This window comes from Porites lutea, chromosome 1 (assembly GCF_958299795.1).
Source record: "Porites lutea chromosome 1, jaPorLute2.1, whole genome shotgun sequence".
Classification (NCBI taxonomy): Eukaryota; Metazoa; Cnidaria; class Anthozoa; order Scleractinia; family Poritidae; genus Porites; species Porites lutea.
The window spans coordinates 44,981,127-44,995,680 of NC_133201.1; the positions used below are offsets into that span (position 1 = coordinate 44,981,127).

Consider the following 14,554-nt stretch of genomic DNA (forward strand, 5'->3'; position numbering starts at 1 on the left):
CCAGGCCTATCAAGGCACAAGATCTGATAGCCAACTAGAGTCTTTGCATTCATGAGGTCATCGCTGTTAGGCTCTAACTGCCTGTACAGTGGTTACAGAAAACCCTTGGTTTCTCCAGGCTTATGACAGTTCTAACGCTTCTTTTTCTTTTCACTCTGACAACAGCAAAAGATTGAGTGTCTCTCACGTGCAGACTTTAAAGCTCAAAGAAGAAGTGCTGTGTGTTAAATACAGGTATTTCATCTCTTGAAATGTAAATCACAGTTAGTCCTTCTACTGCACAATGAGGATGTTAAGTGTAGGTTAATAAATGTGCAGGAGTGACAAAAACACGAGGCGGAGTGTTTCATGCTTAATAAAACATGATGTCTGAGTTCGCAATACAATACAATACAATACAATACTTTTTTTCATAATACAATACTGTATTTGAAGTGGCACATTCACTTAGCCATATGTATTAGTTTAAAAACTTCACCAGCTAGTTCACAGGTATGCCACAAACTTTTGATTCGTTATTGCATTCACATATTTAGATTTGTAGTTAATTTGCCAATAAAATTTTACCCGCATGAATATCAGATATAGGGACACTCGTGAACTATTAATTTCCGATGTATTTTCTTTATGAAGTATTCATGAGGTTTTGAATTTTCTTGAAAACATTATTTATTTTCAGCCCGAACCAAAGACTACTTGCTATTAGCCTTCTTGACTGCACGGTTAAAATTTTCTTTGCTGACACGCTCAAGGTTAGTGTAAAAAACGAGTCCTTTGAACAGAATGTGTCGTAGATCTTGTATTGTGTAATAATATTTCTTGTTCACTCCACAGTTTTTTCTATCACTTTATGGTCACAAACTCCCGGTGATGACGTTAGACATTTCCTCGGTAAGTGTTAACTCTACTAACGATCTTGTATTTCTTGAATTCCGGACGCAATGGCCCCGTCATCGTCAGATTTAACAGACTAAAGAGACCGCAACTTTTAGATAACCATTACCTTCAGGCCATGGTTAACTTGTGGTCGCTTTTTAGGGAAAGTAGGAAATACGAGGCTTTCTTTATCAAAGTGACAACTGGTGCATAATCGTTCACATAAAATGACTGAGTTTTGTTTGAACACGAATAAATATCCGTTTTCATTCACCATTTTCATAATGACCATAAGGTACTATGTTTACCCCCCAAAAATTTTGCTCAAGTATTGTCTTCAATTTTGGTTGTGAGGGTTCACAAGGTGTATGATGTGCAGTATGAAATGGTGAATATGAAAACAAGGGCAGCAGGACTGACTTTGAAAAAGACGCCCAAAGGTTATTCGAAAATGGAGAGATACTTTTCGCGATTTACTTTAGAGGCAACGCTATTTCCGCTGGGATCACTAACGACTCTCGGTAGGAGGGGTGGGGGGATTGGTTTCCTTGTACACTGCCGTAAAGAGGACTTGGTCTATACACGTAGTGAGTACATGTGCGTTGTAAGTAAAGTGCTGCTATCTTTAAACACAGGACAGTAATCTCATAATCACTGGATCAGCTGATAAAAACATCAAGATATGGGGTCTGGATTATGGTGACTGTCACAAGTCTATATTTGGCCATGACGACAGGTGAGTACAGTATTAGCAGGGCATGCCTGTGACTTTTTATGATATCCCTAAAGGGGCTGCATGTGTCACTGCTGCTGTCTAGTTCATCTTATTAATATTGCTAGTTGCACGTCCTTATTCGCGATGGAACTTGAGAAATTACTCGTGAATGGCAAAATTTACAGGTTCTTGTCGAACAAATGTCCCATAAACATAATATCAAACGTTACAAACAACAAAACTGAACATTTAAAAGCTGTTAGGCTAACGGTTTTCAAAAACTACTTATTGTAATCCGGTTCAATCTTCTTCAAGTTTGTCCATCTGTGCCTCCTTTTGTACTTGCTGTGCTAATTATTCCTTCTTTTCATGTTTTGCGAAGTTATTTTTGTTTCACTCAGTTTGGCGACAGTTCCCTCATTTTGAATTTTGATAAACTTCGTGACACAACTGTTTAACGTTAAACCAGTTCTTATACTTTGAGATCTGAATGATAATCAAACCTACTAACGGCCACCTCTACACAACGGCCTTTTTTTCGACCTGGCGATCCGTTTTAACCTCCACAACGGCGGCTTACTCTGTCGCCAAGGTGGCCTCAGTAGAGAGGTTGGACTGTATGGCTTACGGTCCAAGAAGTTAATGGGACCTTTTAGAAAAGGGGACTAGTGGGTTAACATCAGGATGAAGAATCAAGCCATTATACCTTAGTCATGCGCCAGCATAGTGCCTAAATCACCAGCTGACTGTTTCATCCCTTTACTCCACAAAATGTTGATGGTGACGATGATGATGTGACTTTTTTCAAGATACTATTTGTTTGAGTCCCAGTTACTTCGATAATGAGCGGATATTGGCATTTTTATAAGCCATTCCAAGGATGTTTTTACTTTTCCTTGCACTATTCAAGTTTCATCCCAGTCTGTGTTTTTGTTGTTGTAACCTGGAACCTTTTCAGCGTTATAGACTTGTTCACGTTCACGTAGACTTCACATTATAGACTTCAAGTTCTTGTTCTCGTTTAACTGACTCTGTTTTTTTTTTCTTTTTTCTCTCAGTATCATGGGTCTTCAGGTAGGTTGCTTATTCGGTTTTTTTTTATATTTGACGTATTTTTAAAATCATTTTGCTCCGGTGAGAATATCTGGCAAGTCAAATGGGGACATTTTTTTTCCTTCCTCGCCACGTGAAGATTTTCTAACTCTAACCTCCCTCGGTCTCCCGCCTGGCCAGGAACGTTTTGGTTCCTCGGTAAACACTCGTGAATTCACGAAACTAGCAAGCTTACGCAACCACGGCGCAAATCTTTGCCGTTCTCAGTCAACTACGAACAACTTGAAATGATCAAATTTTAAGTTTCTTTTAGAACGAGACTTGGTCCCCAGACATCCAGATTAAGAGTAGTCCAGGCAGTTCTCTTATCACTTGTCACGCTGCCTTCTCATTCTCACCATCGTGCTCAGGGTCTTTCATGTCTCATTCTTTTGCAGTTTGTTCCCAAGACCCACTATTTCTTCTCAGTGAGTAAGGACAAAACACTAAAATACTGGGATGCTGACAAGTTTGAGCACATCACAACACTTCAGGTGGAGAACTGTTCCTTTACTTAGTTACTCTCCTAAACCAAGCAAGATGACAATGTCATAGTTTTATAAACTGAACTATTAATAGTATTATATTAAAGCACTGCCAAAGAGATTACTTTATTTAAATGGTCACATCACAGGATTTCGCTGAATTACTCACCTGTCTCCATAATTACTCTGGAAATGAAAGTGTAGTCTACACAAATGTTTGAAGTTTGAACATGTAACAGGTCTTTCTCCTGGAGAGAAGTCATTAACATTCTTTTTATACAATTAACAGTCAAGCATCTTACGTCTTTAAAAGAGTAAATTGTACGGAATAAATTTTTTCGACGTGTGTCGGGCTCTTGTGATTTTGTTGATGACCGCAAATCAAGTGTAAGGGAGAGTAAAAGGCTCGTCCTCTTCTCGTTATGATAGTACTACAGTCAAACCTGTATTAAGCGTACCTCTATTAAGTGATCACTTAACAAAGTCCCGGAATTCATTTCCCTCAATTACTGTAAAACTCACCTGTATTAAGCTGTAGCGGTCACCTTTTCCGAGGTCGCAACTTCGCCTCTATTAAACGGTCACTTTGAGAAGATGTACCATACTAATGCAACAGGTCACACTGTGTGTGGCGTCAAGTGTTTTTTAGCTTTTCTTCTTTTTGCCCAAGAAGAGGTAACAAAAGGTGAAGGACAATTTGTCGTGGGATAGATATTTCTTGAATAACTCTCACGTTTGTCAAACCTGTATTAAGCAGTCAGTAAGCCATTTCCAAAGGGTAACTGCTTAATACAGGTTCGACTGTATGAAGTATTATGTTTCTTTTCACAGGGTCATCATGCCGAAGTATGGTGTCTTGCCATCAGCCCAGATGGAGATTTTGTGGTGAGTATTTCATTATAAAAAAAGCTCACAGCAACCCATCGAGGCCGGCATGGCTTTGGCTGATTGAGTTTTTACTTGTATGAGGCGCCTACTAGGAGTATTAACCCTTGAAGCCCCATTATCATCACCATTCTTCATACACTTCGTATGGCACTGCTTGAGAGAATTGTTCAAACATCAAGACATTTCATCTTTGGTGATCATTTCGTTCATTCTCATGACGTGTATGTTTGATCAGGCAGTGTTGTTGTCAAGAGAAATTGGATGCTGATCACTACTGGGGCTTAAAGGGTTAATGCTCTCCCTGGATGGAATGCTGGTCCATCACAGGGTTGTCACCATGTATTCGTACACCTCGATGATATAAAGAGAGAACAACAGAAACGCAGAAATTTTAGCAAAAGAAGTATTCAATTCAAGGGAATAGCTCTCTTGCCGCATTCTACTAAGCTGTAGTGGTTTTTTAGGTAACTGGCTCACATGACAGATCTCTGAGGCTCTGGGAGAGGACAGATGAACCATTGTTTGTTGAAGAAGAAAGAGAACAGGTTGGATTTATTTATTAAATGAGTAAAAGAGTACAGTGGAAGTTCTCGTTAGGGGACACCCTCCGGACGCGAAAAAGGTGTCCGTAACTGGAACTGGCCACTTATGACAATGGTTCTCATAAGTGGCCACTAGGGTTAAATGGCCGCTAACAGGAGCTTGCCCAGCTACAACTAAACTTTAGAAATACAAAAAAAAAACCTGTTTAGCTATACTGTTGTTCTGACAATGTTGTAATCCAGTCACAAGCATTAAATTCAAGTGGTGTTTGAAGTGTAACTGGTCGTGTATGTGACACGCAGTGTAGGTCTTCTCGTCTATGTAATTCCAAAAAGAATTGTTTTTGTCTTTTTTTTTTTGTCCAGGAACGAGAACAAGAATATGAAGAAAGTCTTGCACAGAACGCCGAAAAAATAGTAAGTAACTTCATCTTCTCAGTTAACGCCGCTGAGGGTTACGCATGCAGTAGACTGTTCACAAGTCCCCTATTTTTTTGTAAAATCGTCAGGATCGAGCGGTTACCGTTAAGGGCGCCCATCTTGGTTCATATGTACCGAGGGGCCGGGCGTCGGGGTTATAGCAGTCGGTGGGGGGGGGGAGGGGGGGGAGGCGAGAAAGTAGATTTTAAAAAAAATCATCCAAGATGGCTGTAGTCAACACAGTCTTCGAACTCGACGATCTTACGGAAAAATAGGAGACTGTGAACAGTCTATGTGACAAGCCAAAAGGGCATCTGCTTAGGAGGCTGGCTCCCTGGGACTTGAAAAATGGTCTGTTCAGTAGCAGCTGTATTTATTTTGTACGTGTACAAAAACTGCATTCCATAAACACGAGGTAGCAGCCCTACACACTGTTAAAAACCCATCATTTCACGCATGGATTTCACGCCGTGGATTCAAGGTACTGGATTCCTTCTCTGTCAGTGGAACTTGGATTCTGGATTCCTATCGCAGTGGGATTCCGGATTCCTTGAGCTGTATTCCGGATTCCAAAGCCCAGAAATCCGGAATCCCCAACTAAACTTTTCTCTGATTCCGGTATCCGGGTTCCGTTACATGGAGCGATGTCTTGTCTTATTGGATTTTCCTTATTTTCTTGTCCTTAGATACCAGGTGAAACAGACGCAGAGGCGGTCAAGGCTGGCAAAACAACAATGGAAACCGTTAAGGCGGTAGGAATACAGAATTAGATTGACTTGTTATTCAAAATGTTCCACCAAATTCCGATTCTGAAGTTAGAATCTTTCCATGTCAGATTCTGACAGGCAATATGACCGAAATGATGAATATATGAATGTCATATATTTGACTCTGGCGTGAAGAATTTTCGAATCCCGGCATGCCTGAAATTTTCAGGCTTTATTTTCGCAACTGCATAAGTTACCTGTTTGACTGTGATCTTCTCTGCATTTCATGTTACCGAACTTCCAAACTTCGCGTCCAGTTCTAGTTATTACACACTCGATCCAGTTGCTAATCCTGAAGGTGTGTTTCCTATCTCGCCGTTACACTTTCTCAATATTACAGACAATGGCCTTGGTTCCGAAGGTCTCTGATAGTACTAAAGATGACTGAGGAGAGTGACAAAATTCAAAAAATTTTCAACAAATTTTCCAAATTTCATTTTGTAAAATGCTTAAAAGCAAGTAGTACCAAGTTAAAGTTCCCGTGAGGAGGTTTCATATGAATGTTAACAACATAGGATTGTCACCACAGATTTAACAGTGAGAACCACCTTAGTAAACTCAGTCATTCGCGATGGGTATCAAAGGGTCAATGGTGCCTAGAGTATTATTGACGGCTACCGTCATAAAGCAGTTCTTCTCTTGGAAGCTGTATACGTCTCTCTTAATTAAAAGTGTATAATGATAATGATGCTATTCTTTTTAACATAGTTCTCTACGACTTGCTATAGAATGCACCAAACTTTGTGTGTGTGTTTTCTCTTAGGCGGAGAGGTTAATGGAGGCCATTGAGCTTTACAAAGAAGAAACAATGAAGGCAGCTGAATTAAAAGCCAGTGGAAGGAAGCAGGTATTTTGTTATACTGATTATCATTTGCAGTAACTGTTGGCAAAGGTCTTAATTTTTCCACCGCTTAGTGTTAACATACTTAAGAACTGCTGTTCTATTACAGAATCGACTTAAGAACAGTGCAGCACATGTGAAAATGCGCATTTTTTCCCCTCTTTCTAGGTACCGTCTAATAACCCAGTCCTTATCGCATATGGAAATATATCGGTAAGAATGTTGTGCAACATTTATTTTAAAAGAACAACGATCCTGATTGCGGTGGACAGACCGCTGTCTAAGTTGGAATGATAAAAATCGACAGTGCATTGCGGCCATTTTCTATCACAAATTTATCTCGTTTTCACGCAAGCTACTAGCCTCATTTTCACGCTAAACCATGTGACATCACATAAGTTCTCGTGTTCTCCTGTCTTAATTTTCTTAAGGGCCAGTCTGAACTAATGATCCTTTACAATTCTTCTTCTTTCCTTTTGTTCTTTCTAGCCTGTTCGTTATGTTCTCGAAGTCTTGAAGAAGATTCGTTCAAGGTATTGTATCTGTTTTTTTTTAGGCAGTCGGTCAGTTGGTCCTTAAATAAAAAATTAAGTCGCCAGAAATTCTCCAATTTTTCGCAGACTGAAGCTTTCTGGAGCCATGCCTGTTCTCACTTTCCTTACAAAATAATTTATTCACGTTTCAGTGTTTTAGTTGGGAAAACCTTAATAACAGAAGTAGATTCGTTGAAGTGGTTGTGGAATAGAATGCGCGCGTAGAGCGAGCGTCAAAACGGTGACTTGGCGCCTTGTGAACAGTGACTTAAGTTGCGGGAGAAAGCAAAACGACTGTTTCCAACACGAAGGGGTGTGCTGTTGTTGTTTTTTTATGAAAAGGTAGTGGATCACGACGTGTCAGAGACAAACGTGGAGCGCTGAAACGTAGTAGAATATCTTCCCTTCATCTCGCGCCCGACTTGTTTTCCGTTTGGCGCTTGACTAAAAAACGCCTAGACAAGAGGGAGTCCTCTCGCCTTCTTATGCGCACAATTTTCCGGCCCAGTGCGGCCCTCGCTGTTATTAGTGCCTCAGCTTGGCCTGTCTTCTACCGTGTGGAAAGAGGATATTAAGGTGGCTCCGTAATTAATAAAAGAGTATTTAGCTGTGACAAATTTTCCGTCATAACTTTTTCGATTTCAACGCGATGGCTGCGAAACTTTGCAAAAAACAACAGATATCATTCGGCAATAATACGAAATATTCCGATTTCATTGCTGGTAAATATTTCTTGAGAAATTAGCGCTTAAAAGGACCCTACTGTTCAAAGAAAATTTCGTCTAGTAAAAAATTTTGCTGATATTTTTTACTGAAATTTCTGGTATCGGCTTTAGTTGATATAATAAATATGCCAGAGGAATTTCAGAAAAATCGTTGGAGCAGAAGTCCGTAACTAAAAGTCACTCAAAATTCAGCTGTGAAATTGTTTTGGAATTTCAAAAATAAATTACTATCAGGAAGAAGGAGACACCAGTTTCAATTTTCGGGACAAGTAAATTCAGTGTTTGCTAATTCTGAAAACAGAAGCCGATTGCCTATCGTGCTTTTCTTTAAAAGGTACTTTTCAGTTTTAGAAGCACTATAAATTGCTCCAAACTTTGCTCTGACGTCGAATGACTTGTTCCTCGACATTTTTAAAATATCCCTTGGCAGTTTTGGTTCAAACTCCTGCTACATACATTTTGATGTATTGCAATGCATCCTCAACGGCTTTTCCTGCTGTACGTTGTTTCCAATTCGGGAAAAAGGTATTGGGATTGTAAGCTACCTTGTATCGAAGCTCAGATAGAACTGTCCAGCACCTTTGTTTATGACCCCATAAATGAGCACGAGCGGCAGCTCTGCGAGGAATTCGCACCTCAGCCAGGGGGGACGAATGACAATGATGCCCATGTATGTGAACCGATCCGTATAAACATGTATTGCGGAGCAAAACATAATAATCAAGAAAAAAATACCCATTCATTGAAGGAAGGAGTAACGACAAAAATTTCAGAGTTGTAAATTTATTCACGGGCAGTATTTTTGGGATAATTTTATCTTGCACTGTGATGTTATTCGGTTTACAGGCATGGTCATCATTGTCGTTCGTCCCCCCTGGGTGAGGTGCGAATTCCTCGCAGAACTGCCGCTCGTGCTCATTTTATAGTCATAAACAAAGGTGCTGGACAGTTGTTTCTGAGCTCTGATACGAGGTAGCGTCCAATCTGAATACTTTTTTCCTGATTTGGAAGCAACGAACAGCAGTAAAAGTCGTTGAAAATGCATTGCAATAAATCAAAATGTATGCAGCGGGAGTTTGAGCCAAAACTGCCAAGGGATATTTTAAAACTGTCGAAGAACAAGTCATTCTACTTCAGACCAAGGTTGGGAGCAATTTATAGTGCTTCTAAAACTAAAAAGTACCTTTTAAAGAATAGCACGATAGGCAATCGGCTTTTGTTTTCAGAATTAGCAAACGCTGAATTTACTTGTCCCAAAAATTCAAACTGGTGGCTCCTTCTACCTGATAGTAATTTATTTTTGAAATTCCAAAACAATTTCACAGCTGAATTTTGAGTGACTTTTAGTTACGGACTTCTGCTCCAACGATTTTTCTGAAATTTCTCTGGCATATTTATTATATCAATTAAAGCCGATACCAGAAATTTCAGTAAAAAATATCAGCAAATTTTTTTACTAGACGCGATTTTCTTTGAACAGTAGGGTTCTTTTAAGCGCTAATTTCTCAAGAAATATTTACCAGCAATGAAATCGGAATATTTCGTATTATTACCGAATGATATCTGTTGTTTTTTGCGAAGTTTCGCAGCCATCGCGTTAAAAACCAAAAAGTTATGACCGAAAATTTGTCACAGCAAAATGCTCTTGTATTAATTACGGAGCCACCTTAATGTACAAATTGTTGGATTCATTTTCTTCCCTCGCAAGTTTGAATTTTTATGACTTAATTTGGTAACGTTTCATACGTTGAAATCATAATGACATTAAATTATAAGCTTTCTTTTATTTTTACAGTGAATTAGATGAGGCTCTCATAGTTCTCCCCTTTAGTGTTGTGACTGATATGATGACGTTAATTAATCACTGGCTACAGGTAATTACGACATTACAATAGGCCTTTATCAAAAATACCATAATAGTGTCCCTCCAAAATTTTGAATAAGCATTGTTTTCAATTTCTCCTGAGGCGACTGTAAGTCCCAAGAAAAATTGAAAACAATGCTTACACAAAAGTTTGGAGGGACAACAAAGAGTATTATGGTATTTTTGAAAAAGGCCTATACTTTGCCTATACCCTCAGTGTGTCAGAGGGTTTCATCCTCTTTCTTATTTTTCGAAAGGGCAATATCTATGAAAACGTCTTTTGATCGCGAAAAGAAATTGCTTCTTATACCTTTGCAGGAAATCGATGCGCAATACCATTCCACGTTCATCTTGAAAATGTCTTCTCAAACTCATTAATAATTCATTAAGAAAATACAAAGGAAATTAATGTTTAATGAGTGTTTGGAAATCGGATGAAACACTGCTTAGTATTTGCATCCTTAATTTCTCCTTCAAAAATGATTTTGTTTGAGAAGAAATATCAAACATTCGACACAGTGTTTCATCACCAGATGAAACACCTCGAAGTTCGTCAAAAATACTCCGCTGCGCGTCGTATTTTCAACTCTCTTCTCGATGTTTCATCTGGTGATGAAACACTGCATCTCATGTTTGATATATTACTTGAAAGATTGTCAAGAATTCTTCTATCTCATAATACTTAACCGAGATTGTGCAAGAATATACCCGTAAAGCTCATTTATTAGTGTACAGGATTAGCTCAGCCGGTAGAGCGCTTGACTGCAGAGCGGGAGGTCGCGGGTTCAATACTGAACCAATACTCAGGGTCATAAAGTAACTGAGAAATGAAGGTACTGCCTTTGCCCTGCAAACAGCTACATCCGCTTCGATTGTTAATCTATGCCTGCAAAAATCACCAAACATTATTATGGTTAGTACTCCCTGATGAAATTTGTTTGACTATCTTCTCCATAACTCTACAAGAGCATTTTGTATACAGTAAAAATCCGCGAGTAAGAACCTGGAAATTAAGAACCTGTTAAGCCTAAAAAATGAAAAAAAGATTCTTATTTTTTAAAATCATGTTAGTGAAATGCAGCTGCAAAGCTCTGCAAGAATCCTGTTGTATATGTTAATGTTCTTGAGAGTGGTGGTGCTGGTGATGGAGGGGGGTGGGGATGATTGAAAAATAGGCTTATTTTTGATATTACCATCCTTTTTTGTAGCTTTTTTTTTTATTATTATTTTTTTTTTACAGAAATAAGAACCTATTTAAGAACCTAAATAGCCTAAAATTGTGTTAACCACCATTTAAATAAGAACCTGTGTAGGCTGACTCCAGAAAATGTAGGTTCTTACTTACCCGCGGGTTTTTACTGTATGGGTCAAGGCACTAAGTGATAATTTTAGCCAAGAATTGACCCAAAACAGCCATATCCTCGTGGTATAGTCCCTTTAGCTCCAAGCGTCCAATCATTTTTTTTTTGTTTTGTCTTAATTCATTTAGAGTGGCTGGGAAGTGGAGCTGTCCTGTAGATGCCTTTCATTTCTATTGCGGTGAGTAAATTCCAGACAAGTGCGAGCTGATCTTCAAGATGGTTGTCTTTGGCCATGGAGCGCTTTTATATCGATGATCGTAAATTGAATGTTAAAGTGTTTAACCGAATCAGATTTAAGTAGGCAATGGCAATTTAAAAAACCAGTCGCAACTAAAAGAAAATTCATCTGGCAGGCGTTAGGCGCATAAAAATGTTAATGAACAAGTCACGGTTGATAAGTGGGTTTACTCCAAGTAGGTTAAGAAAGTCGCGCTAGTTTGGAAAACAATAAAAATGTGTAACGATACAAAACTTCAGACTACAGTATGCCATACGGTCACCTTGTTGTTAGCGCCACCTTGGTTTGTTCTCGTAGCAAAAATATAAACTTGTTGATGTGTCCTCGCCACATGTTGCCTTTATAGAGCGTTTTCACTCACGTGGCCAGTATCTATGCTAATTAATTGGAACAAAAGAAATTATTTACATGAGAAAAGAGTTCAACTCTCAGAGGATTTTCTTGGTACACCAACATGGCCGCCGTTTCATTGTTTTGGAACACCAATATGGGCGCCGTGACGTCATGTGAAAACGCTCTATTCAATTAACTCTTCAATACGGTCACTCCAACCAAGAGTACATTATAATGAAAGGTGCCAAGGAAAAGTAGGTTTTGATGAGCAATAACGTTATTCTTTGTTGCTGCCTATAAAATGTCATTGTTGGCTTTGAAATTAGCCTTTTTTTCACAAATTTAGCAATGTAGTTTCACCTCTGCAATATTAAACGAGAAATAATACGGCCAAATCTTACTGCAATAAAATTCAACACTCGAGTGAAACAGAAATTTAACAAAAGCCTGGGGTACTCAACAAAGTTTTATATGGGGAGGCTCCGCCCTGAAGCCCAACCCCTTTATATACCCCACCCTTTTATGTACGATTTTTGTCAGTGAAGGTAGCCCTTTCATATTCCTAGTTTAGAATTTTGCACCCCTTTTAACTGCTGAAAATGCATTGTCTTTTAAATAGGAATAAGTCACAAAACAAGAAAGTTTTCCCGACTTTTCCATGGCCACAAAATGCGTCTGATAGCCCTCTCAGGCCTTTCGGATCGTAATGACAGATTTTGCTACCCTTTCGTGTACTTCAACTAGTGAATTCGCTACCCTTTCATACGCCTGAAGCCTGAAAGAGGTACTTCTTTGGGCGGAGCCTCCCCGTATAGGCTATCAGAGGGTGTACTTTTCGGTACAAATGTAGATACACCAATTAAAGACTCCATCACTCCGTATCAGTTGCTTTTCTTTAATTTTACAGGATTCATCACAATCAAATCGTCGTAAACAAAGTTCTTGTTCCAGTGATTGATTCTCTTCGCGAACACGCTAAAGCTCGTGTCCACCAGCTAAGGGTTAGTACGTCCTCTTTGTGTTCTTCCTTCTTTTAGCCCCTCGTACCTCTTGACCCGTAGAATGACCAACTCAAAATTCAAAACAATCCAACGTGTGGTTTTAAAACATACTTTCCTGATCCCAAACTACTGTTCATCTCAAATGGTAGCATCCTCGAAGTTGGTCCTCGGAATCAAGAGTTACAACCACCTTGTATTTTCAGGGGATTGAAAGGGTTGCGTTTAGGAACATATTGTGTGCTCACGATGTTGAGGATGGGAACGTCAGATGGCGACGGGAAAGCGCGCGGAAAGTACTAAACACGACTTCCGGTACCCAATTGGTCGCTGTGCCATTGGTCAAGCCAGTTGATTAATTTGCGCGCGCCGTCGTCAACTGACGTTCCCGTTTTGTTGCTAAATCAGTCTGTAAAGAGCTTGCAAAGAGCTGAAAATTGCACAAATTGCTGAAATTAACCGACTGTTTCAACTTTTGAATTCAATTTGTGCATACGGTAGCCCCAGTATCAGGCCTTCCTAAGGGTCTAGAGGAGAGGAAATTTTCAGCTGATTGGTAGAAAGAAGGATTTGATTAGGATGTATCGAGGCGCTGTTGTTAGTGGTTTTGTAAACATTTTTGTAATTTTTTAAGCGCTCGATAGATTTTGTTATCACACTTGTGACTGTTGTCTATTCAAGTGAAATTTTATTCTCTAGCTGTTTTTTTGGGAATCTTCAAGGAGTGATAGAATGATTACGGGGGGAAGAGCTGGACGCCATCCTGTTAAAGAAAAGAAAAACAAAACGAAATTTTATTTACATATTAATTTATTGACTTCGCAGCAGGGCGTGTTAAATTTTTTACTCTTTGGTGTTCAAAGGGCAGCGGTCATGAAAACGTCAATAGAACAAAAACGCAAGTGCTCCCCCTTGGAGGACGTGAAACTATTTTACATTCTATGATGTAGAAATTTCCCCAAAAAGTGAGCTCTTATTAGCTACTTCGAGGTCTCTTGACATTTGACAGTAAAATGAGCCAAAAGTCTTTGACTGTGTACAAGTAAGACGCTGTGTTGACTTTTTGTTTCCATATTTGGTGTACTAATGGCTTTCCTTGGATTGGATTGCCAGTGAACTTACTTCTCTCGGGAGTAGATGTTAGTGTTCATTTTTATTTTCTTGTTTCTTGTAGGACAATATTGGATTTAACTTGGCTGGTTTACATTTTATTCAAAACGAAATGGAAGCGAAACAAGAGACATTTTTTGCCGACGCGACCGAAAAAGTGAAAAAAATTCGAAAGAAACACAAATCTGCTGTCGTTAAAGTTGTGAAGTGAGTTTGACGCTGTACTGAGATTCTTCTGACAGCAATATGTGTTCGTTTGCTTTGTTTCTTCGTTGACCCGGTTCGTTCCCTAGTCCTGTATTTTGCTTCATCGGTGAAACCAACTTTTGCCTGAGACATAAGGAAGAAAAACGAGTTTGGCAAGGCAAATAGAGAGGACTGCGACCATAACTTCTGGTATTCTCTTCAACGACACTACCTTTTTGGGATTTGTTAGCGGAAATTAAACGAGACTTGTGTAAGGAATATCCATACGGGTGAACAAGAAAAGTTTGTTTTTCCCTCTCCCTCCAACATTGCTAGCAGATGAACATTCCTGGCGGCTCCTTGTTCGTCCCTGTCAGCCCACTGTGGAATAACGGTTTCGTTGTGGGGGCAATAAATGTCTTTCCAGTGGAAAACTGCTTCGTTCATTCTCCCAGCAGTGTCCTCCATTCTTCATTTTCAAAGTGGATTTCTTGATGTGCTAGGAAATAGAAAAATAAAGGTTCTCTGAGCTGACGGTACAATAACAGAACGTTCAATAACATTCCCGCTACTAATCATT

The 14,554-nt window shown here is 39.3% G+C and overlaps 1 protein-coding gene across 1 annotated transcript in view; it reads left to right on the plus strand.

Moving 5' to 3' along the window:
• Positions 1-14,554, plus strand: part of LOC140952472 (WD repeat-containing protein 3-like) — a 29,532-nt gene extending 14,978 nt beyond the window's left edge. Inside the window, exons 19-35 of the mRNA XM_073401899.1 lie at positions 166-234; positions 680-752; positions 835-891; positions 1,512-1,612; positions 2,650-2,665; positions 3,082-3,177; positions 4,000-4,053; positions 4,521-4,601; positions 4,965-5,015; positions 5,705-5,770; positions 6,549-6,632; positions 6,795-6,839; positions 7,116-7,159; positions 9,680-9,758; positions 11,238-11,287; positions 12,588-12,681; positions 13,853-14,554. Coding sequence (XP_073258000.1) covers positions 166-234; positions 680-752; positions 835-891; positions 1,512-1,612; positions 2,650-2,665; positions 3,082-3,177; positions 4,000-4,053; positions 4,521-4,601; positions 4,965-5,015; positions 5,705-5,770; positions 6,549-6,632; positions 6,795-6,839; positions 7,116-7,159; positions 9,680-9,758; positions 11,238-11,287; positions 12,588-12,681; positions 13,853-13,999 — 1,207 coding nt within the window. The 3' untranslated portion in view covers positions 14,000-14,554. The remainder of the gene's footprint in view (positions 1-165; positions 235-679; positions 753-834; positions 892-1,511; positions 1,613-2,649; positions 2,666-3,081; positions 3,178-3,999; positions 4,054-4,520; positions 4,602-4,964; positions 5,016-5,704; positions 5,771-6,548; positions 6,633-6,794; positions 6,840-7,115; positions 7,160-9,679; positions 9,759-11,237; positions 11,288-12,587; positions 12,682-13,852) is intronic.